At 51.6% G+C, this 21,971-nt stretch overlaps 3 protein-coding genes across 4 annotated transcripts; 2 read left to right on the plus strand and 1 right to left on the minus strand.

The window, feature by feature from the left end:
• Positions 1-4,703: 4,703 nt before the first annotated feature.
• Ier3 (immediate early response 3) lies at positions 4,704-5,932 on the plus strand. Its single transcript, XM_057794625.1, has 2 exons — positions 4,704-4,931; positions 5,040-5,932. Exons 1-2 carry the CDS (start codon positions 4,722-4,724, stop codon positions 5,310-5,312), a joined length of 483 nt encoding a protein of 160 aa, XP_057650608.1. The 5' UTR covers positions 4,704-4,721; the 3' UTR covers positions 5,313-5,932.
• A 426-nt stretch (positions 5,933-6,358) lies between these two features.
• Flot1 (flotillin 1) lies at positions 6,359-14,726 on the plus strand. Of its 2 annotated transcripts, XM_057794613.1 has the most exons (13): positions 6,359-6,525; positions 6,820-6,876; positions 7,121-7,196; positions 7,274-7,364; positions 7,528-7,671; positions 7,813-7,932; positions 8,213-8,308; positions 8,475-8,627; positions 12,042-12,223; positions 12,315-12,360; positions 12,756-12,893; positions 13,045-13,209; positions 14,488-14,726. In XM_057794613.1, the coding sequence occupies exons 2-13, from the start codon at positions 6,834-6,836 to the stop codon at positions 14,515-14,517; spliced, it is 1,284 nt and encodes a 427-aa protein (XP_057650596.1). In that variant the 5' UTR covers positions 6,359-6,525; positions 6,820-6,833; the 3' UTR covers positions 14,518-14,726. The 2 variants fall into 2 exon arrangements, with proteins under 2 accessions (XP_057650596.1, XP_057650597.1); XM_057794614.1 differs by lacking the exon at positions 6,359-6,525 and having other exon boundaries at positions 6,856-6,876; positions 7,121-7,200.
• Positions 14,727-15,587: 861 nt separating this feature from the next.
• Positions 15,588-19,759, minus strand: Tubb (tubulin beta class I). Its single transcript, XM_057794612.1, has 4 exons — positions 19,533-19,759; positions 18,119-18,227; positions 17,643-17,753; positions 15,588-17,509 (listed from the first exon to the last, which is right to left on the minus strand). The coding sequence occupies exons 1-4, from the start codon at positions 19,587-19,589 to the stop codon at positions 16,452-16,454; spliced, it is 1,335 nt and encodes a 444-aa protein (XP_057650595.1). The 5' UTR covers positions 19,590-19,759; the 3' UTR covers positions 15,588-16,451.
• Positions 19,760-21,971: the final 2,212 nt, after the last annotated feature.

The raw sequence follows: 21,971 nt of genomic DNA on the forward strand, positions 1-21,971 counted from the left end.
CAGCACCAAAAGAATTATTAAAGACGTAAACCAAGATATAAAAATTTTTTCCAGCCGGGCGATGGTGGCGCACGCCTTTAATCCCAGCACTTGGGAGGCAGAGGCAGGCGGATCTCTGTGAGTTCGAGACCAGCCTGGTCTACAGAGCTAGTTCCAGGACAGGCTCCAAAGCCACAGAGAAACCCTGTCTCGAAAAACCAAAAAAAAAAAAAAAAAAATTTCCAACTACTTTTGTTGGTTTGTGAAGTAAAACAAGAGGCTGAGAAGGGGGTGCTGGTAGGAGACAAGACCCCAGGTCAGAGGGAGGAAATAAAGGAAGGGAAGCCAGAGGCCTGCGTCTCTAGGACGAGAACACTGGGCACTGGCCCAGCTGATGCTCTCAGCCTCTGGTACTTCCTGGCTTTAACTCCCCCCAGCCCCCACTCCCACGCCCCCTCCTTGATTTAATGACTCAACTCTCCACCTTTCCCAGCTTCCTGGGTGGCAGAGCCCAGAGTCTCCAGAGACTCTGGAGAATGGGATGAGACTGGGGGAGAAGGAACAGCAACAAGCTGGGTTCTCTGGGTCATCTCGCCATCCCGTGCTGCTCGGCCACAAGAAATGTCCCTGTTTGGGGAGGACGGTAAAACTAACTAGGCCCAGCTGGAGCCAGAATTCCAGATGTGGGAGTTTGTGTTGAAACCTGAACCCGAGGTCTCTTTTCTTTCCCCTCCCTGACAAGCCCTGAAGAAATTTTCCATCACAAACAAGTGAAGCATTCCTAACCTGGGGGGCTCCCCCTCTTCCCCACCAAACAGTTTCCTCTCATCCTCCCCATGTGTGAGCTACCCAAGAGGAGAGTGTGGGCAGGTGGGCAGTAGCCTCCGCTCAGGTGCAAACCTGGGGACACTGGCCGACAGGCAAGGCAGATATGAGAAGGAGGGTTATTTGTTTCCCCTACAGGAAGAGGTGTATGTGATGTGGGAGCGGTCCCCCGCGTTTAGACAGGGATACTAATCCCAGGAAACAGTCACATACACAGCAGTGAAACCTCTACTTATAGCACAAGTGTGAGGCTTATATGCTTTCCTAAGCATCCTTGGTTGAAAAAAAAATGCCCGTGTGTTTCCTGTTTGGTGTAAATGCAGTTCTAGGGCTGACCAGATGGCTCGGGAGGAAAAGGTACTCACTACCAAGCCTGGAGGCCTGAGCTCAGCCCAGTGAAGCCCGCATGGTGGAAGGAAAGTTGTCCTGTGACCCATCCACCCCCAAATAAATGCAATAATAATGTTTAAAACTTCCAGGTTGAGTTGGAAGCCATGGCAGTGTATGGCTTTAATCCCAGCACTCGGGAGACAGGCATGTAGAGCTCTGTGAGTTCAAGGCCAGCCTGGTCTATAGAGCTAGTTTCAGGTTAGCCAGGACTACACAGAGAAACCCTGTCTTGAAAAGTCAAATAAAGCCGGACGGTGGTGGCGCACGTCTTTAATTCCAGCACTCGGGAGGCAGAGGCAGGCGGATCTCTGTGAGTTCGAGACCAGCCTGGTCTACAAGAGCTAGTTCCAGGACAGGCTCCAAAACCACAGAGAAACCCTGTCTCGAAAAAAACCAAAAAAAAAAAAAAGAAAAAAAAAAAAACCCCAAAAAAAAAAAAAAAAGTCAAGCAAATAAATAAATAAATAAATAAATAGAAAACTTCTAGGTTGAATACAGCTCAGTGGTAAGGCATTAGCCTAGCAGACAGGAGGCCCCATTTTCAGTTTCCAGTTTTTTGGGTTTTGTTTTTAAGTTTTAAAAAAAAATTTCAGCTTTTCCTTTTAAAAAAAAAGTTTTAATTAGCCAGGCAGTGGTGGCACAGCCTTTAATCCCAGCACTCTGGAGGCAGAGACAAGACAATCGGATCTCTGTGAGTTCAAGGCCAGCCTACTCTACAAAGAGAGTTCCAGGACAGGCTCCAAAGCTACAGAGAAACCCTGTCTTGAAAAACAAACACACACACTCAAAAAAAAAAAATTAATTAAATTTATTTGTTTTGGGCTGGAGGGATGGCTCAGCAGTTAAGAGCTCTGACTGTTCTTCCAGAGGTCCTGAGTTCAATTCCCAGCAACCACATGGTGGCTCGCAACCATCTGTAATGAGATCAGGTGCCCTCTTCTGGCCTGCAGACATATGTGCAGGCAGAACACTATACACAATAAATAAATCTTAAAAATAAATAAATTTGTTTTTTATGTGTGTGCCTTGCCCTCGTGTGTGTCTGCGCACCCACGTGCATCTCTGGTTCCAGAGGAGATCACAGACACTATTAGAGCCCCCGGAACTGGAGTTAAGGTGGTCGTGAGCCACCACGCACATGCTGGTCAAAGCTGAATCCTCAGCAAGAGCAGAAGCTCCCCAGCTTTTCCTAAGACACTGTTTCTCTGGGAAGTTTAAAGGAATGTATTCATGTTCCAGAAGCCTGGAGGCCCTAGCCAGTCTGAGAATATTATGTGTACCCTTATAGCTCTGTATTTTCATCTTTATTTAGTAAGATTATTGAGGGCTAGAGAGAAGGCTCAGGAGGTAGGAGCACTTCTCGCTCTTGCGGAAGGCTGCAGTTTGGCTCCCAACACCCATAACAGACGGCTGATACCCAGTTCCAGGGCTTCCAGCACACTCTTCTCGCTCCTTTGGCTCCACAAGGGTTCTATGAAGGACAAGCATGTGTAGCACAGCTTCTGACCGAATGATGGGATTCACATGTACTCACTGGGCTCAAAACGAGATAACGTTCTGGGCCAGGCTCACCCTGGAGCCAGTTCCATTTTAAGGCCCCTACGTGTTCTTCCTCCGACGATACGCCAACTTATTACCCAAATCACCCAAATCTGGTGATTTCATGCCAGCAATGTGTCTTCCGGTCTTGTTTTGGGCTGCTGTTACCTTCCACCTGAGCCCCTCCAGTAGCTCATGGCCCCTTAGTCCCCACCCCAGTCAGTTCCCAGCTTAGATTGCTCTTCTCCTGGATTGTGCTCCACAGTCTGGGGTCTGCCCTGTGAGTGCTCCTCTCTGTCTAGTTCCTCACCCGCCATTAGCACTTCCCAGGAAACTTACTGTGACATTGCTTTCCTGATTCCTGTACTTTTCCAGCTCCGTTTTTTTTTTTTTTCCACAGTCGCCTCTTCCCATCTGAATGTGTCATATACCACCTATTGGGTCATCTCAAAGGTCACTCTTGCCTGAAGTCTTCCTGACTGATTAGTCAGAGGTGAACACCAGCTCCTCAGGGTCCCCTTTGATAGTCTTCTTGGGACCCTCAGAAGAGTTCTGGTCATGGCCACCTTGTAAGCCCAGAGCAAAGTGACAGCTGTATCTGGCTTGCTTCCCTCCTGCAACGCTAACCTCGGAGCGTTCAACAGCACATATATATTTGTATGTAATTTGATTATTTATTCAGATGTGTGTATGCGTGGGCATATGTAGACCACGTGTGGAAGTCAGAGGGTGGCTTTCTAAGAACCACTTGTCTTCTACCATGTGGATCCCAGGGGTCAAATTCGGGTCATCAGACCTAGCATCAATCACCTTCACCCTCTGAGCCATCTCACCTGGCTTTTTTTTTGGGGGGGGGGGGTTGTTTGGTTTCATTTTAAAACATATTTCACTTTTATTTTATGTATATGAGTATTTTGTCTGTCTGTCTGTGCACTGCATGCATGCCTGGTGCCTACAGAGTCCAGGAAAGGGCACCAGATCCCCGGGGAATGGTTGTGAGCTGCCCTTTGAGTTCTGGGAACTGATCCCAGGACCACCGCAAGAGCAGCAAGTGCTCTTAACCACTGGGCCAACTCTCCAACCCCTTCTTTGGTTTTTTGTTTTGAAACTGATCTTGCTACGTTCCCTAGACTGGTCCCAAACTCCTGGGTTCAAGATACCCTCCTTGGCAAGCCGCAGGGAAGAGGGTCACAGTTTCATATTGTGCTGGGTGACTTCCACAACACCTTTACTCAAACTGTTCCGGGTCCCCCGAAATGTTGACTTCTGTGTCCAGGAAGAGAGAGGTCTCCAAAGCAGCAGAGAATTCCTGTGGGTTCTTGAATGCTGCTGCCTGCGACACGTGGCACGATGTCTCACAATTTTTGAAAGCTCTTCATTTTACGGCTCATTTTGTGACCCACCCATCCAACAGAGGCTGCTGACTTCTTGTCCCCGCTCTACCCCTCTTTGAATAACTTCACCGGGTTGTCACTAGCAGTCCTTGTGTGCTTGTGAAATGCATGTGATGTGTGTCTGCGTTCTCACATATGCCTAGGCAAGCAAAGCTGGGTCTGTGGGTTTTAGTGTGTTCTTAGTCTTCTTGGAAGTTTGTGCAATTTTTCTACGCATACTTCCAAGTACGTGGATGTGTTTTCTGTGGTCCCTTGATCTTGCGGGGCGTCTCTAACGATGGTGGCTGAACTCCACGTCTGAGAGCCCCCTCTAGACACCGCATGTCCGGACATGTGCTTACTTCCAGCGATTGCACCCACCCGCATTCACTACTTCGGGGCAAAAACGTGCACCGGGGCACCTAAGGAGTAGGCAGTCAAGGCTCCACCTACACTTTTTGCTTCCTCCACGGAATTTCCAGCCCTTCGCAGCCAACTGCTCCCCAGCTGAGAAGGGCGGAGTTCCGTGGGACCGGCCCCTTCTTTGACTATATAACTAGCACCGCCTCGCTGGAGATCTGCATTCTTCCTCACTCTCTGCATAGCACTGAAACTATGTGCCACTCGCGCAACCATCTCCACACCATGACTGGCCTGCGGGCCCCGGCTCCCGCTCCCTCCACCAGCTCGGAACTCCGGCGGGGCTCCGGTCCCGAGATTTTCACCTTCGACCCTCTCCCGGAGCCGGCGGTAGCGTCCGCCACGCGTCTGAACACTTCCCGCGGACACCGAAAACGCAGCCGAAGGGTGCTCTACCCTCGAGTGGTGAGTATCGCCGGAGTGGGCAGCAGGGGCTCACGTCGCTGTGGTACTTACCGGGAACAACTAGACGCGGAGACCTCGGTCTGACTTTTCCCTTTTATCCCTTCCCAGGTCCGGCGCCAGTTGCCAACCGAGGAACCCAACATTGCCAAGAGGGTCCTCTTTCTCCTCCTCACCATCGTCTTCTGCCAGATCTTGATGGCTGAAGAAGGTGTATCGCAGACCCTGGCCGCAGAGGATGCTACCGGTGCCGCGTCACCTGAACCCATCTCTGCGCCCATCACTGCGCCGCCCTTCTTCGAGCCCTTCAATCTGACCTCCGAGTCCTCGGACTACGCTCTGGACCTCAAAGCTTTTCTTCAGCAACACCCAGCGGCCTTCTAAATGCGACCGGTCACACTCAGTCCGAAAAAACGAAAGAGGCACCAGGCGTACCTGGTGCGCCAGAGCGTATCCCAAACTGGGACTTATAAGGCAACGCCAGATCAGAACACTACAGCGAGATGCCAGTGCTTGGGGAGCCCGAGGCACCGTGCGTCCCTGCTAGGCCTACTGGAGAAGGACAGAGGCCTTCCCAGTGTCTTAATGAATATTTATGTATTTATGTATATCCTCCTAGATGAAGGAGGGGGTGTATGTAATATTTATTCTAATTTATGCAGGGGTGCGAGATATGCCCCCTTGCTGTAACACAGATGTCTGGATTATTTATTAATGAGTTATAGGGTCAGTGAGACAGAGTGGCGGGAGGGAGCACCTGGGGATTAGACTTGGTGGTAGGTCGTAGGTTTAGGGGTAACACTCCGTCTTCCAGCACCCCAACTCTGTAGTCTGTTGTAAGGCTTTCGGCAGACCCTTGGGAATCCGGTCTGTGGCCTTTGATGTCTCCCTGGTTGCTTCTCAGGGGCGGCTGCGGGAGTCTTGGGTCCATGGATAGTCAGAGGGCGGATGTCGGGGGTCGCCTAGTATGTTCTGTGAACATGAATAAACTTGATTGCCGGTTATTATTAGCAGTTCTCCAAGTGTTTTTTTTTCCAAGCGACCAAAAATTAAAAAGACAAAAAATAAAAAAATTAAAAAAGGAGGTGGCGGGAGGATGTGACTAGGTCCCTGGTCCGCACCCCTTCTTGGGGCCCGAGCTCTTTTTCTTGGAGTTCCAGACCTATATCCGGTCACCGGATGCTGTCATACATTGCTGGGTCTGCGGTTTTCCCGGTTAGCCGGTAGTGTGGCAACCTGCTTACTCACGGTGGACGGCGGGTACCCAACAACCTGACATGGAGGGCGTGGCCTCGTGGGGGCGGGGCTTCCTTCCGGGAGGGGGTGTGCTGAGGGGAGCGCCAGGCGGCCGGGTGCAGCCGAGAGCCGGAGTGCTGCGGGCCCGAGCGGGGCCTGCTGGGAAAGGGGCGGACCGAGGGGTTGGTCGGGGGCGGGGTCGCGTCTGCTGCAGCAACAGGGTGCGGTCGGGTTGGGGGCGCCAGCGCAGCTTCCAGTTAACTGGGTGCCAGAGCTGCCCCTGCCTCATTCTAAGGCTCTGGGCGCCTCCGCGCGCGCTTCCCAAGACCCCCCAGTAAGGTTGCTACCCGCGTAGCGGAAGGTGAGTGGGGAGGGGAGGCGGAGCCACGGGCGGCCGAGTAGAGGGGAGAATGCGGAACGGTCTGCAGACTCCTGGGCGCGGGAGAGCTTTGTGGGATGGAGGGGCTAGGGGGCGCAGGAGAGAAAGGCCGTGAGAATCAGCAGACACAAGGAAGTAGTCCCTGGGGATCTTAGGACTGTCGTGGGGCGCTTAAGGGTCTGGGCGGTGGCACAGGCAGAGCGTGCTCTGATAGAGGGAGGAGGAGGTGCCACAAGGCCCCTTCCCCTCTGCAAAGACTTTCTCTCCATCCCCCAGCCGCAGCTTCAATCATGTTTTTCACTTGTGGCCCAAATGAGGCCATGGTGGTCTCCGGTAAGTCTTGTCCCAGCCCGTGACACCCACTCCACCCCTAAGCCCTCCTCCTCTCCTTACCAGCCCCAACCTTCTGGCCACGGTGGGCGCAAACCACCGTGATTCCCAGCCTCTATTTTCCAAGAATGCTCTTGGAATGCTGTCCCTCAGTTCCCAGATTCTCCCTTGAGTGTGTTCCACCCATCACCCTCACCCTGTAGTCTTTTTGGCTCTGCCACGGCCACATTATGCCCTCACCTTACAGGGTTCTGCAGGAGCCCCCCAGTCATGGTGGCTGGGGGCCGAGTTTTTGTCTTGCCCTGCATCCAACAAATCCAAAGGTAGGTAGTCACAGAACCCCGGGAGGCAACAGATTTTCCTCTCTGCTCTTTCCCTTACTGTCTCTCCTTTCCCCCAGGATCTCTCTCAACACACTGACCCTCAATGTCAAGAGTGAGAAGGTCTATACCCGCCATGGGGTCCCCATCTCAGTCACGGGCATTGCCCAGGTGAGGCTGTCAGAGCCTTCCTCCCAAAGTCCACACCCACCTTTCCCTGGCCACTGAGTACCTCTGACCACGGACTTCTCTAATCTGCCTTTCTGCTGCTCTCACCTCCTCCAGCCGCTCCCAAGGCACCCACCTCTTCCTCCTCTCTCTACTGTGGCTGCAGGTGAAAATCCAGGGCCAGAACAAGGAGATGTTGGCAGCCGCCTGCCAGATGTTCCTGGGGAAGACAGAGGCCGAGATTGCCCACATTGCCCTGGAGACGCTGGAGGGCCACCAGAGGGCTATCATGGCCCACATGACTGTGGAGGTGGGACTGGGGGACAGGAAATACCTGGGTGGGATGCCAGGCAGAGTGGCACCTGAGGACCAGCTTGTCAGTGACAGATGATGAATCTTACCTCCTCCTCCTCTTCCTCCTCCTCCTCCTCCTCCTCACTATTCTCTCTAGGAGATCTATAAGGACAGACAGAAATTCTCAGAGCAAGTTTTCAAAGTGGCCTCCTCAGACCTGGTCAACATGGGCATCAGCGTGGTTAGCTACACCTTGAAGGACATTCATGATGACCAGGTGAAAATCTACAGTTGAGGCAGGCTTGGTGGCTGGAGCTCGTCATCCCATCCCTGGGGGTAGGTTGTGGGGACTAAGGCAGGAGGGATCCATAGGTCATCTGGGCTGCATCGTGAGTTCCAGGCCAGACAGCCAGAGCTACGTAATAGACCCTGTCTGGGAAAGCAAAGAACAAATTTAGTGGTAAAGCACTGACCCAGGCCCCTGCACCACAGAGCAGACAGAAGCTTCGACCCCCTCTCTCAAGCCCTCCCGAGACCCTGGTTTCATTCCCCCACAGGACTACTTGCACTCTTTGGGGAAGGCTCGTACAGCGCAAGTCCAGAAGGATGCTCGGATTGGGGAAGCAGAGGCCAAAAGAGATGCCGGGATACGGGTGAGGGAGATGGGGGCTGCTTGGTCTCCGCTGGCTTGTTAGACACCCAGTGGACAAGGGCACAAGGGGGTTTGGAGGGTCCAGCTGGGTCATTGGGGGTGACAGTAGAGACATCTGGAGGAGAGCAGGCCCTTACCCTTTGGCCTTCCTTGTTAATCTGACCTAGGAGGCTAAGGCCAAGCAGGAGAAGGTGTCTGCCCAGTGTCTTAGTGAAATAGAGATGGCCAAGGCACAGAGAGACTATGAGCTGAAGAAGGCCACCTATGACATCGAGGTCAACACCCGCCGAGCACAGGCTGACCTGGCCTATCAGCTACAGGTAAGTGGACCAAGCTAGGCGAGTCTGGGCTGCCCAGTAACCCTTCTCCCTTCTCCTCTCTTCCGTCTGGACTGGGAGAGACTTGGATCAGTTTTGACCCATCTTCCCCGTGTGATCAGTGACAGAAGTCTCAGGCAGAGGCTGGAGAGGAAGCTCAGTTGACAGACATGCTCAGTGGCCACACATGTGATCCCCACACTCCCCATGCCGGGGAGGCAGGGACAGGTAGATCTTGGGGGATCACCGGTCAGCTGGGCTAGCATAAATTGTTGAACCTCAGGCCAGTTGTCTCAGAATAAAGGTAGATGGTGCCTGGAGAGGAATGTCCTCTGGCCTCCCAAACACACATGTACACGCACACCTGTACATGCATGTGTATCTGCACACACATGTAGAATAGAGCATTCAGCTGAAAACCTCCCAAAAAAGAGCCGGGCGGTGGTGGCACGCTCCTTTAATCCCAGCACTCAGGAGGCAGAGGCAGGCGGATCTCTGTGAGTTTGAGGCCAGCCTGGTCTACAGAATGAGTTCCATGACAGCCAGGGCTACACAGATATACCCTGTCTCAAAAAAACAAACAAAAGAGGGCTGGAGAGATGGCTCAGAGGTTAAGGACGCTGACTGTTCTTCCAGAGGTCCTGAGTTCAATTCCCAGCAACCACATGGTGGCTCACAACCATCTATAATGAGATCTGGCGCCCTCTTCTGGCATGCAGGCATACATGGAGGCAGAACACTGTATTGTATACATAATAAATAAAATCTTAAAAAAAAAAAAAACGAAAGAAAGAAAAGCCATAAATCTGGTTGATCAAGAGGGTCACCATGTTTGGGCTAGCCTGTGCCTGTCCGTGAGGGCACCTGGCTGCAGGTAGAAGTCAGAGTGATGAGCCACCCTGTGCTCTGTTCACCAAGCTGTGTGTTAGGAGTCTGCACCTGTTCAGAAGAAGAGAAGTTTTCTCTCACTTGCGGAGGGTACCCCAAAACTTAGTAAAGAAGAGGGTGAAGAAGGAAGCAGACGTGGGCCTTGAATAGTAGAAAGTGCTCTATGGGTAGCCCTTTGTATTACAAGAGGAATAGCCAGTCCCTGTCATTCATGGGTTGCACAGTTGCGAATCTGCCTGCTCGCTGGGATTAGAGGGTGACCCCCAATCCGTGCTTGTAGCATTCGTGTAAAGCAGGGCAGGCACGGGATGCGGAGGAATTCTAGTTCCTGAAGCCATCTGCCGATGAGCTCAAACTAGAACATGCTGCCTTGTGTCAGCTCGCGGGCCTCAAACGATTTCACCTGGTATCATCAACACCATTTCTCATTTTTGTGCTTTTTGTTAGTAATCTTGTTGTTTCAAGTGACTCTTGGGACTGAGGGGGTAACACTCACACGCTCACAGCGAAACAACACTCGGGTAGTGCCAAAGCGCCGTGGACGCGGGGACGTGCCTTATAGAGGAAGTGTGTGCTGAGTTACCTTTGTTCAGACAAGAATTAGAGTACAGTTGGCTACTGTTGCACAGGAATGCATCAGCTCTGTGTGTTTATAGAAGGCATCTTTATTATTGTTCTTTTGTTCTTCAAGACGGGGACTCACTATATTTCTGTCTGGTCTGGAACTGACTATATAGACCACTGACTGGCCTCAAACTCACCTGCCTCTACCCTCAACTGAGGGCTAGGATTAAAATTGTGCACCACCATGTCTCACACTGTAACCCAAACCAGGTTCAAACTTGCAGCAAGCCTCCTGTTTCAGCCTCTTCCTTTTTTCTTAGATTTGTGTTATGTAGATGATGCTCTATTCTGCATGTACAAATTTATGTAGAAGAGGACACCAGATCCCCTATAGATGGTTGTGCGCCACCGTGTGGTTGCTGGGAACTGAACTCAGGACCTCTGGATGGATGAGCAGCCACTGCTATTAACTTCTGAGCTACCTCTCCAGCTCCCTATTTCAGCCTCTTTACTGCAGGGATTACAGGCGTGTACCACCATGCCTAGTTTAGAAGGTATCTTTTGGGTTTTCAAGACATGATTTCTTTGTGTAACCCTGACTGTCCTGGAACTCACGGCTCCACCTCTGCCTCCCAAGTGCTGGGATTAGAGGCGTGCGCCACCCACCTGTCTAGAGGGTATCTTTTAAACAAAAACACTTAAAATTAAGCATTGATTGGCTGATAAAGGATGTAGACTAGGTTGCTCCTTGAACTCACAAAGATCCTCCTGCCTCTGCCTCCAAAAATGCTGTGTGTAGCCAGCTTTCTTGGGCTGCCAGCCCCCAGATCATGACATGTAGACTTATTATTAATTATGAATGCTCGATAGCTTAAGCCTGTTTCTAGCTAGTTTTCTGTTTTTGTGTTAAAGTTAGATTAACCCATTTCTGTTCCTCTCCGTGTCGCCCCAGTCTCGTTTACCTCATTTACATACAGTCTGTTCCACTTTTCCTGCTGCCTCCATGCCTGACTGGCTGCACCCCTCTTCTCTCTGCCCGCCTGACCTGCGTATCCTTCCTTTCCTAGCTATTTTCAGCTTTTTATTAGACAGATACCCTGGGCAGGCAAGCTGAAACAGCAACACATCTTTATACAGTTAAACAAACGCAGCATAAACAAACGTGACACATCTTTACACAGTTAAACAGATATTCTACTCCACAACAGCTGGGGCTAAAGGTTCACTGCAGTCCTGTGGTAGTCAAGCACACCTTTAATCCCAGCACCAGCACGTGGGAGGCAGGGGCAGGGGAATCTCTGAGTTCAAGGCCAACATGGTCTACAGACTGAGTTCCAGGACAGCAAGGGCAACACAGAGAAACTCTGTCTTGAAGAACTATAAAAATAATAATGAGGAAAAAAAAAAGAGAAATATGAACATACACATACAATTTGTGGAAGCTGGTCACAGCAGTTGCTGCTAGGAAGGGAACCAAGCAGTTTGAGGCAAGAGGGAGGGGGGAGCCACTTTTTCCCTATCTACTCTTCTTTTGAATTTATTTTGTGTGCAAAAGATGGGGGAAAAGTACCTGCTGGCAGGGTGGAAAAGGCGGTAATGACCATTGAGCTTCCCCTAAGAATCGCTGCAGAGGGAAGTGTGCACAGGACTGTGGAGGTGACTCAGTGTACTCTAGAGAGTCACCCAAGTGGAAGACCTGGGAGGGACCGGTACCTGGTCACAACCTTACAGCCTTGCCCATTCTAATGCTAAGGCCTTTACCTGCTCTTAATTCTGTCCCTGAAATGGATCCCAATACCCAGTTGGCTGAGCAGACCAGGAAGTGACTTCATGGGCCTTTTTCATGCTGGCTTTTCTGCCTGGCTCGGTGTGGGGGGGGAGGGGAAGGGTGGGGTGTTAGGGCATCTGAGAGAGTGGGAGGGCATCTGCTCCCCAGCCCTGTCTAGAGTGCCCCTTGCCCTCTAGGTGGCCAAGACCAAGCAGCAGATCGAGGAGCAGCGGGTGCAGGTGCAGGTGGTGGAGCGCGCCCAGCAGGTGGCAGTGCAGGAGCAGGAGATCGCCCGGCGAGAGAAGGAGCTGGAGGCCCGCGTGCGCAAGCCTGCGGAGGCTGAGCGCTACCGGCTTGAACGCCTGGCGGAAGCAGAGAAGTAACGCCCATTTCCCCGCGCCCCTCCTGGCCCCTTGACACTCAGGCAGGCAAGGTGTCCTGCAATGAGCCCACTTCCCTTCTGTCCCCAGGGCCCAACTGATCATGCAGGCAGAGGCCGAAGCTGAGTCTGTGAGGGTGAGTTGGGGCATGGCTCCTGTTTGGCACAGGGAAGGGCTTGGTCAGGGTTTCTTATTCCTTTTTGCTTGTTTTGGGTTTTTGAGACTGTCTCACTGTGTAAAACAGCAGACTGGGTTCAAATTCACACAGATCCGCCCTCCTCTTCCTCCCAAGTTCTGGGATTAAAGGCATGCTCAATTGCACCCAGCTGTCTATATTTTTGCTGTTTAATACGGAGGACAGGATGGTGCATGTACCAGATCTCTTCTTCCATACATGTGAGTCCTGGGGATTTTAATTTACGTTGTTGGCCTTGCCGACAAGCACTTTACCCTCTGAGTCAACTCATTGGCCTCGGAATTTCATATTCTTAAAGAGTGTTGTCAGTCTCAAATACCCTGTACCCTCTACAGATGCGTGGGGAAGCGGAGGCCTTTGCCATAGCGGCGCGCGCCCGTGCCGAGGCTGAGCAAATGGCTAAGAAGGCAGAAGCCTTCCAGATGTACCAGGAGGCTGCCCAGCTGGACATGCTCCTAGAGAAGCTGCCCCAGGTCTGGGGGCGGGTGGGACTCTGGGAGAGGGGTGAGGTGAAGTAGGTGACTAGGGGTGCCAACTGTAAGCCAGTGACCAGAGTGAGGAATTCCGGTCAGTAGTTGGGCGAGTTTGATGGGCGGTGTGGTCTGAGCTATCTGTACTCACCAGGTGGCAGAAGAGATCAGTGGTCCCCTGACCTCAGCCAATAAGATCACGCTGGTATCTAGTGGAAGTGGAACAATGGGGGCAGCCAAAGTGACTGGGGAAGTCCTGGACATCCTAAGCCGCTTGCCAGAGAGTGTGGAGAGACTCACGGGCGTCAGCATCTCCCAGGTGAGGGTGGATGCCGTTTGTGTGTGTGTGTCATGTGATACAGTAGGCTAAGTGCTTGATGGGCATCCAGGAGCCCAGGAAATCACAGACGGTGCTTCCTTGGTGCCCAAGTCACCCTGCTGAGGACCTAGGTTCGATTCCCAGAACCCACCATGTCAGGTTCTTGCTTGGCAAGTTCCAGGCCATTGAGACCCTGAAAACAAATTTGTGAACAGTGCTTGAGGAACAGCAGCTGTGGTTATCCTTCGCCTTCCACACACAAGTGCACGTACAAGAGAACTCCCTCCAGCATGTTAAATAGTGTGACCCCCCCCCCCAGCTGGGAAGCAAAACTTCAGCCAGACTGCCTGGGCACCACAGGAGAGCAGAGAATTGGCTGCTGCCTGGTGATAGCTCATTTCATGGCAGTCATTGCTTTCCTTGAGTTTACCCACCTGTGGGTTATGGCAAAGGTCAGAATGATGTAAGTCACAGCCCACTTGCCGGGGCATTGGGGAGATTGCCTCCAGAGTGCCTAGGGCAATGTTATGTGTGCCACAAAAATGTGTAGTTGGGTGCAGTATAAACTTCTAATCTCTGCACACAGGGGCAGAAGCAGGCTGATCTGTGCGTTTGAGGCCATCTGGGGCCACTTAGTGTGACCCTGTTTGGGAGGCTATTCTGGAACTCACTCTGTAGACCAAGCTGGCTTCAGACTCAGAGATCCACCTACCTCTGCCTCCTGAGTGCTGGGAATAAAGGCAGGCACCCAGAGAAACCCTGTCTCGAAAAAAACCAAAAAAAAAAAAAAAAAAAAAAAAAAAAAGGCAGGCACCACCACTGCCAGGCAAGACCCTGTCTTGTTTTATTTTCTGAATTAAGGTTTCACTGTGTAGCTTTGGAGCCTATCCTTGAACTCAAGAGATTCACCTGTCTCTCTTCCGAGTGCTGAGATTAAAGGTGTGCGCTACCACCGCCTGGCTAAAACCATCTTAAAAATAAAAGCAACCTTCACCAAGCTGGGTTTGTTGGACCATCCTTGAAGCCTGAGCTAGGCTCCTTGCTATGGAGAGTATGCAAAGCTCTGGTCCCTCTGACCTTCAGTGACAGATCTCCATGACTACATTGATGCCTGAAACTTGCTTTATAGACCAGACCGGCCTTACACTCAGAGATCTGAGTACATGCCACCTCACCTAACAAGATTGTTGGCCTTTCAGTGCCCTCTTGAACCCATCCTTCCAAGTGGTTGCTGGGGAGAGCAGGTGCCTAGTCCCACGAGTGCCTTTTTTCCTCTAGGTGAATCACAAGCCTTTGCGGACAGCGTGAGCCATCAGCTGCAGTGGTCACTGCATGTGCCTCTCCTGGCCCTGAGCATGCCTCCTGGCAGAAGTGCACCGTATCTCCTTGCCAAAGTCTGTGCCTTGCCTTGGAGGGGCCTGCTCCCTTCTCAGCCCATTGCCAGTGCCCAGATTTTACAGATCCCACTTAAGCCCATCCCAACTATTTAACTTCCTGATTAAACTAGACTGTGTGAACCTGTTTGGAGGCTTCTTCACCAACACCTTGTTAAATAAACCAAGTACTGATAGTTTGCAGCAGGAGAATCACAAATTCCATATCAGCCTGAACTACCCAACAAGAACCTAACTCACTGGAAGTGGGCTGTGGGGGCACACTGGGCATCAAGAAGACACCATCTGGGGCACCACAGCAGATACCAGAGTACATGACATAGTCTTCATCTGTAACCCTAAAACAAACACTCAGCTTTAGACATTAAATCAAAGCCCATCATGCTACCTGATACAACCAGCATTGTGGTAGCTCCAGCCTGCAGACAAAGCCCCTGACCACCTATGACTTTCTGACCAGAGGTAAAGGAATCACAGGTTAAAACCTAGTGGTGGTGGTGGTGGTGGCACACTTCTTAATGCCTGATGCTGGGAGGCAGAGCCAACCCGATCTAGAGTTCCAGGACAGGCAAGGCTACAGAGAAACCTAGGGGGGACTAGCCCCAGAGGGATCTGGAATGGGCCAGAAGTTTGAAAATGGAACATGGGAGTCAATTCACAGGCATCAATATGGTCCAAGCAGCTCTGCACCCCACAACCCTCTGCTGAATGTTGGCATTTGAGGTTTGCCTAACTTCACTTTAATAGTTGTCCTCTCCCTCCCCTAGAGAGCTAGCAGCTTTCAGCAAACTGCTGGGCATGCAAAGGCAGACCCAATCACCTAGTTAGGGGTAGCCTGGGCACAGTAGGTCAGTGGTAGAGCGTAGGGCACTGTCTGATAGGATGGGATACTTTGCTTACCAAGAATGAGATAAAATGAAGTCGCAGGACACCTTTATGCGCTGGGCCCCAAGGCCTCGACCATGACTTGTCTAACCCTGAATGACCACAGCTCACACCTTTTTTCCAACTCCCATTTATTTGTTGGCTCTGGGGGCAATGTCATCTTTTCAATATGAAAAAAAAGCAGCCAAGTTCAACACAAAAAAGGGTAGGACCAAACCAGGAAGAAAACGGCAGAAGCAGAGACAGACACCCCGGTGGCAACACACCTTTCCAGGTTTGGAGGTCAAATGGATGGGGCGGTTTCTGGACAGCCAGAGACCAAGGCTCTGTTCCACTCCCACCTTAGAGAAAGAATACAGGGAAGACACCTCCAATGGCAGATTTGGCTCAGGACAGCTGGAGGTTATAAATGGAGATAATACTGTTAATCCTTCCCCTGAGGCTGAGAGATGAGGCAGAGAAAAGCCTGTCTATTGAAGAAGCCTCAGTGGATTCCCCTGTGGAAATGGCCTTGACTGGAAAATCCCGCCCCTCTTCCCAGTGACCTCTACCTGGCACCCTTCTTCCCTTCCTGATCTCCTTAGCTTTAGGATGGTGGCCACTATCTGGGTCTTTAGTAACAGACTTGTTCTAGGCAGACTCTGGAGCAGAACTCAGGCTCCTGGGGATATAATGGATACATTGACAGTCATGAGAAATGGGTACCACAGGAAGCAGGGCAACACTCAGAATGGCAAAGTGTAGGTTTGTCAGAGTGGAAAGAGAAAGGAGACATTCCACAAACAAATATTTATTGAGCGCCTACTGTGTGCCAGGCACCGTTCACCCCCCCCCCGCCCCAATGAAAAAAACGAAAACAAAACAGGACAGAGGCAGCAGAAAGAAAACTCTGAAGGAGAAACACGGGCAGCCGACAGAAGCTGAGGGAACTAAGCAGCCTGAGGTGATGCGGGGCTCTCTGCCTTAGGCCTCTTCTTCTGCCTCCTCCCCGAAATCCTCCTCCTCTTCCGCAGTGGCATCCTGGTACTGCTGGTACTCAGAGACGAGGTCATTCATGTTGCTCTCGGCTTCGGTGAACTCCATCTCGTCCATGCCCTCACCTGTGTACCAGTGGAGGAAGGCCTTCCGGCGGAACATGGCCGTGAACTGCTCCGAGATGCGCTTGAAGAGCTCCTGGATGGCCGTGCTGTTTCCGATGAAGGTGACGGCCATCTTGAGGCCGCGGGGTGGGATGTCACAGACCGCCGTCTTGACATTGTTGGGGATCCATTCCACAAAGTAGCTGCTATTCTTATTCTGCACGTTGAGCATTTGCTCATCTACCTCCTTCATGGACATCCGCCCGCGGAAGACAGCTGCGACGGTGAGGTATCGGCCGTGGCGGGGGTCGCAGGCAGCCATCATATTCTTGGCATCGAAGACCTGCTGGGTAAGTTCAGGCACAGTGAGGGCCCGGTACTGCTGGCTTCCACGGCTGGTGAGCGGGGCAAAGCCGGGCATGAAGAAGTGGAGACGTGGGAAGGGCACCATGTTGACAGCCAACTTTCGGAGGTCAGCATTGAGCTGGCCTGGGAAGCGGAGGCAGGTGGTGACACCGCTCATGGTGGCGGAGACGAGGTGGTTCAGGTCTCCGTAGGTTGGCGTGGTGAGCTTGAGGGTACGGAAGCAGATGTCGTAGAGGGCCTCGTTGTCGATGCAGTAGGTCTCATCGGTGTTCTCGACCAGCTGGTGGACGGAGAGGGTGGCGTTGTAGGGCTCGACCACGGTGTCGGACACTTTGGGCGAAGGCACCACGCTGAAGGTATTCATGATACGGTCGGGGTACTCTTCTCGGATCTTGCTGATGAGCAGGGTGCCCATGCCAGAGCCCGTGCCTCCACCCAGAGAGTGGGTCAGCTGAAAGCCCTGCAGGCAGTCGCAGCTCTCCGCCTCCTTCCGCACCACATCCAGAACAGAGTCGACCAGCTCAGCTCCCTCTGTGTAGTGACCCTTAGCCCAGTTGTTGCCTGCCCCAGACTGACCTGGAATGTGGACATGAAGAAAATTAAAAGCTTAGTCACTAAGACAGAGAAGAGACATACATGAATCTCACTAATCTTCCAACTTTTGGAATAATCCCCCTTGGTATATGAAAATAAATTTTATGTAACTCACCAAAAACAAAGTTGTCTGGCCTGAAGATCTGGCCAAAAGGACCTGATCGAACGGAGTCCATGGTCCCGGGTTCTAGATCCACCAAGATAGCTCGAGGGACATACTTGCCACCTAAAGAGATTCAAGTAGACGTTTGAGAGCCCTCTGTAGTGAAGACCAATTTTGGGTGGGAAATGCCACAAACCACTAAACTTGTCATTCCAAGAACTGCCACCTGGCGGCAGTAGAGCTCATCTCTGGCCCCTTATGTTGGGTATCTAATGGAAAAAGAGAGATTCTTCATGCAAAGGGTTTAACAGTTACTTAATGTAGGAAATCAGGGCATGGAGATGCCGCCTTTACGTCCTGCCCTTGGGAGGTAGCCCGATCTTTGTAAGTTCCAGACTGCAAAATCAGACCCTATCTCGATAGCGTAGGGTTTAAAAAGACCCGGGAAATGTGTTAACAGCGAAAAGGAGCGGTATTTTCGCCCTTACCCGTGGCTTCATTGTAGTAGACGGAGATTCGGTCCAGTTGCAGGTCGCTGTCTCCGTGGTAGGTACCGGTGGGGTCGATGCCGTGTTCATCGCTTATCACCTCCCAGAACTGCACAGGGAAGTGCAATGAGCCGTCAATGGCTCAAGTCCTAAGGGATGACTGCCCGCCCGCATTTCAATTCTAGACATGCTCAAACGAAGCTGAGGTGCAGAAACTGCAATTCCGTTATCTGCCTGCCGAACCTCCACCAGGGAAAAATCACCGCATTTGTGGCTAGGATTAAGTTCAAGGGGCTGAGGGTTGCGAGCATTCATATGGACGGACTGGACAGCCACCCGCCCATTTGACCAGCACCCAGCCAAGCGCTTCAGGATGGGCACCGCCCCTCTAGGCCAGCACAAAAGATGGTTGGGGGAGAAAGGTGCGGCCACTGCAGTCGCCCACCCCTCACGCGTTCCACGTGACTGCGGTGGCGGGCCGGTCTTCCAGCAGCCCACAAAGGCGGGAGTAGCGTGGGCGGGGCCTGGCACGAGGGGCGGGGCCAGTACGCCCCCGCCGGCTAAGGCTGCATTGTCCCTGCGCGCCAGGGGCGGTAGCCCCGCCCCCGGAGGGTCCCACCCTTCGGCTACAATTTAGCGGCCGCACTTCCTCCTCCCCACCCCTCCCCCGCTTCATTGTAATTGCGCGCAAAAGAAAAAAAAAAAAAAACCATGGCTGCAGATTTTTCTTTGCTAGCTTCCCTCTCCTAAATAGTCTCTCTCGCACATGCACTTCGTTCCGAGACTCATAGACACGCAAGCCTCTCACTTTTCCATGAGGTCACACCCTAAGATTTCTTAAAGGCAATGAAAAGTAAAAGTAGCCCCCACACACAGAACCATCATCTACCTAGAAGCTAAATCAAGCTGGGGGTGGCGAGTGCCCAACGGTCTCCAAGCCTTTGTTGAGAGGTAACGCGCACCGGACCACGTCGTAGGGATCTCTGCAGCTGCCCGCCCAACCTCTCCCCTTCCCCCTCCAGCCCTGCTCCACTAAGGCCCTCCAGGCGGGGTGGGGGTGGGGGTGGCGAAAGGGGAAAACCTCGCTTCGGCTTTGTCTCGGATCGTTTCCGCATCACTCCTCTCCAGTTCTCGAACCGTTAGAAAACCCCTCTAAATAGGTACTTTACAGTTCCACAGACTCCCGGTTCCCTAAATACTTAAGTCTCTTTTAACGGCTTTCCGAAAATGTGCCAAGAAAAATATTTCTCAATTTCTCAGCATCAGAATGCTAGCCACAAATATGGGTTATATTGATACAAAACTTTGAGGGGCAAAGCTAACGAATGGAGGATGCAAGCCACTGGTAACATTACTCATGACTAACCTGGACTTTTCGTGCTCACATATTTCAACTAAATTTTAAAATCCTTACCTTAGCACCGATCTGGTTGCCACACTGTCCGGCCTGGATGTGCACGATTTCCCTCATGGCTTTAAGATAGGTACCGAGCAAGAAAAGATAATTATTTTTCTTTCTGGGCTGGTCTCAGGCTGAAGGATGGAACGTGGCCCCGGAGGCTGCAGCAGCGAGATGCGACCACGACCGCAGGAAGGTTCTAAGAGGCAGGAGAGGCCGGCGAGCGCAGGAGGGAAGGCGCGCAGGGCGGGGCGCGCGTTCGCGCGTTCGGGGGCGGGAGATAGGCGGGAGCCCCTGGTCGCAGACAAAGCCTCTCCAGCCCTGCGCTGATTCGACCACTCGATCACGTGCGAGGCGACCATTGGTCTAGGAGCCAGTGGCGAGCGCAGTCCTTTTCGGGAGTTGTAGTTCTCTATTGTTGTCCACGCTGCAAAATGAAGTTAGGCATGGGTGGGTATTGTGGGAGGCTTAGTGGGTAGCTTGCGCGTGGGTGTGATTGTATTTATTTTTAAGGGAAAGTGACCTCTCACGAGATTCCTGTCCTCTAGTCCTGAGAGAGGTTTTTGTGCTAAGCTTTGGGAGGTCTGAGGTGTCCTCAATTGGGAGATGGGATAGGCACGCCCAGCAAGCTGCCCACCGCAGTAGATCTGGTCAGGGCAGACTGCATAGCTCAGCGGAAAGTCCCGAGAAATGTGGCGTCCTGCCCTGATACATACTATCTAGTTCTTTGTGGTCCCAAGACAGGAACTTCAGTAAGCACCACTCACTCCCTCGCATCCCTCCTGAAGAAAAGGATTGTCCTCTTGTTTCTAAGGGAGTTGTCCCAAGGATGTTTCGAAAGAGAAACAAAATTGCAAGGACTTTTCGGACTAGAAATGTTGCCTGTGAGGGATGCTCATAAAGGGTGAAGGTGTAAATCTGTGCGTGGGGGTGGTGAGGGGGGGTTGGGCCTTTAGGACCACGGTGAAGACATCCTGGTCTTCTTGTCATTACAGACTGTGAATTACAATTCCTAATTGAATATCAGCGTCTTCTGGTGCCTTTCAAGACACCTGGGGTTTTGGTTGGTTGATTTTATTCACTAGGTGTGGCTGTGGCAGAGTCCTGCAACTGTGAAAAGGGGGATAGGGGAACTGAATGGACTCAGGTCAGAGCCCATAGCTTCCCAGGGTTTCATTTGATAGAAACTAAGTACCCTAAAAGGTGTAAAGGGAGCCGGGCAGTGGTGGCACACGCCTTTAATCCCAGCGCAGGATAGAAAATAGAAAATGATTAACTAGAATCAGAACAGGGGTGGTTTGCACTGGTGTTTTCTTAGAGGCAGAAGGGTCTCAGGAAGTTCAAGGTCAACCTGGGCTTATTAAGAGAGTTCCTGGACAGCCCGAGGTACAGCTTCAGACTGTAAAATTAGCTTGTGCCCAACTTCCCAAGCAGTAGGGAGGTTGAGGCAGAAGGGTTTTTGTACGTTGAAGGTTAACCTGGTCTACAAAATGAGAGTCTGTCTTGAAAACAAAACACATTCAGCTGGGGAGATGACTCAGCAATTAAGAGTATTTGCTGTTTTCGAGAAGACCCAGGTTCAATTCCCATCACCCACAGAAAGGCTTTCAACTATCCATAAGTTCAGTTCCAAGGGACCCAACACCCTTTTGTGTCCTCTGCAGGCATGTAGAACACAAATAGTGCACAGATAGCTATCCAAGCAAGGTACTAATACACATAAATATCTCTTTTAAAAAAATAGGAAACCAGGTGGTGGTGACACGTGCCTTTAATCCCAGCACTCGGGAGGCAGAGCAGGCGGATCTTTGAGTTCAAGGCCAGCCTGGTCTACAGAGCAAGTTCCAGGACAGGCTCCAAAGCTATGGAGAAACCCCTTCTCGAGAAAAAAGAAAGTGAGGAAATATGCCGCACACGCCTTTAATCCCAGTATTCGATGATCTTTGTGAGTTCGAGGCCAGCCTGGTCTACAAGAGCTAGCTCCAGGACATGCTACAGAGAAACCCTGTCTCTAAAAACCAAAAAAAAAAAAAAAAGAGGAAATGAGGCTGGAGCCGTGGGTAGTGGTTAAGAGCACTGGTTGTTCTTCCAGAGGATCTGAATTCAATTCCCAGCATCCACATGCAGCCATGCAGCTCACAACTGTCTTTAACTCCAGTTCCAGGGGATCTGATACCTTCATAGCAACATGTAAAGTTAAAGTTAAATGAAATATTTAATAGAGAACTAGAGAGCTGTGATAAGCAGTATGTAAAAGTGTGTTGGCCCAGACAGAGGCTGGAGGACCAGGGAGCTCGAGGCTGACCTGATGTGTCAGTTCTAAGCCTCACTATGCACATCGGTGAGGTACATAGTAAGACCTTTTCTCTGTCAGAAAGAAAATGTATCAAAGACATTGTTAATATTCAATCAATAGCCGGGCGGTGGTGGTGCACGCCTTTAATCCCAGCACTC

This window comes from Chionomys nivalis, chromosome 19 (genome assembly GCF_950005125.1).
Source record: "Chionomys nivalis chromosome 19, mChiNiv1.1, whole genome shotgun sequence".
Taxonomy (NCBI): domain Eukaryota; kingdom Metazoa; phylum Chordata; class Mammalia; order Rodentia; family Cricetidae; genus Chionomys; species Chionomys nivalis.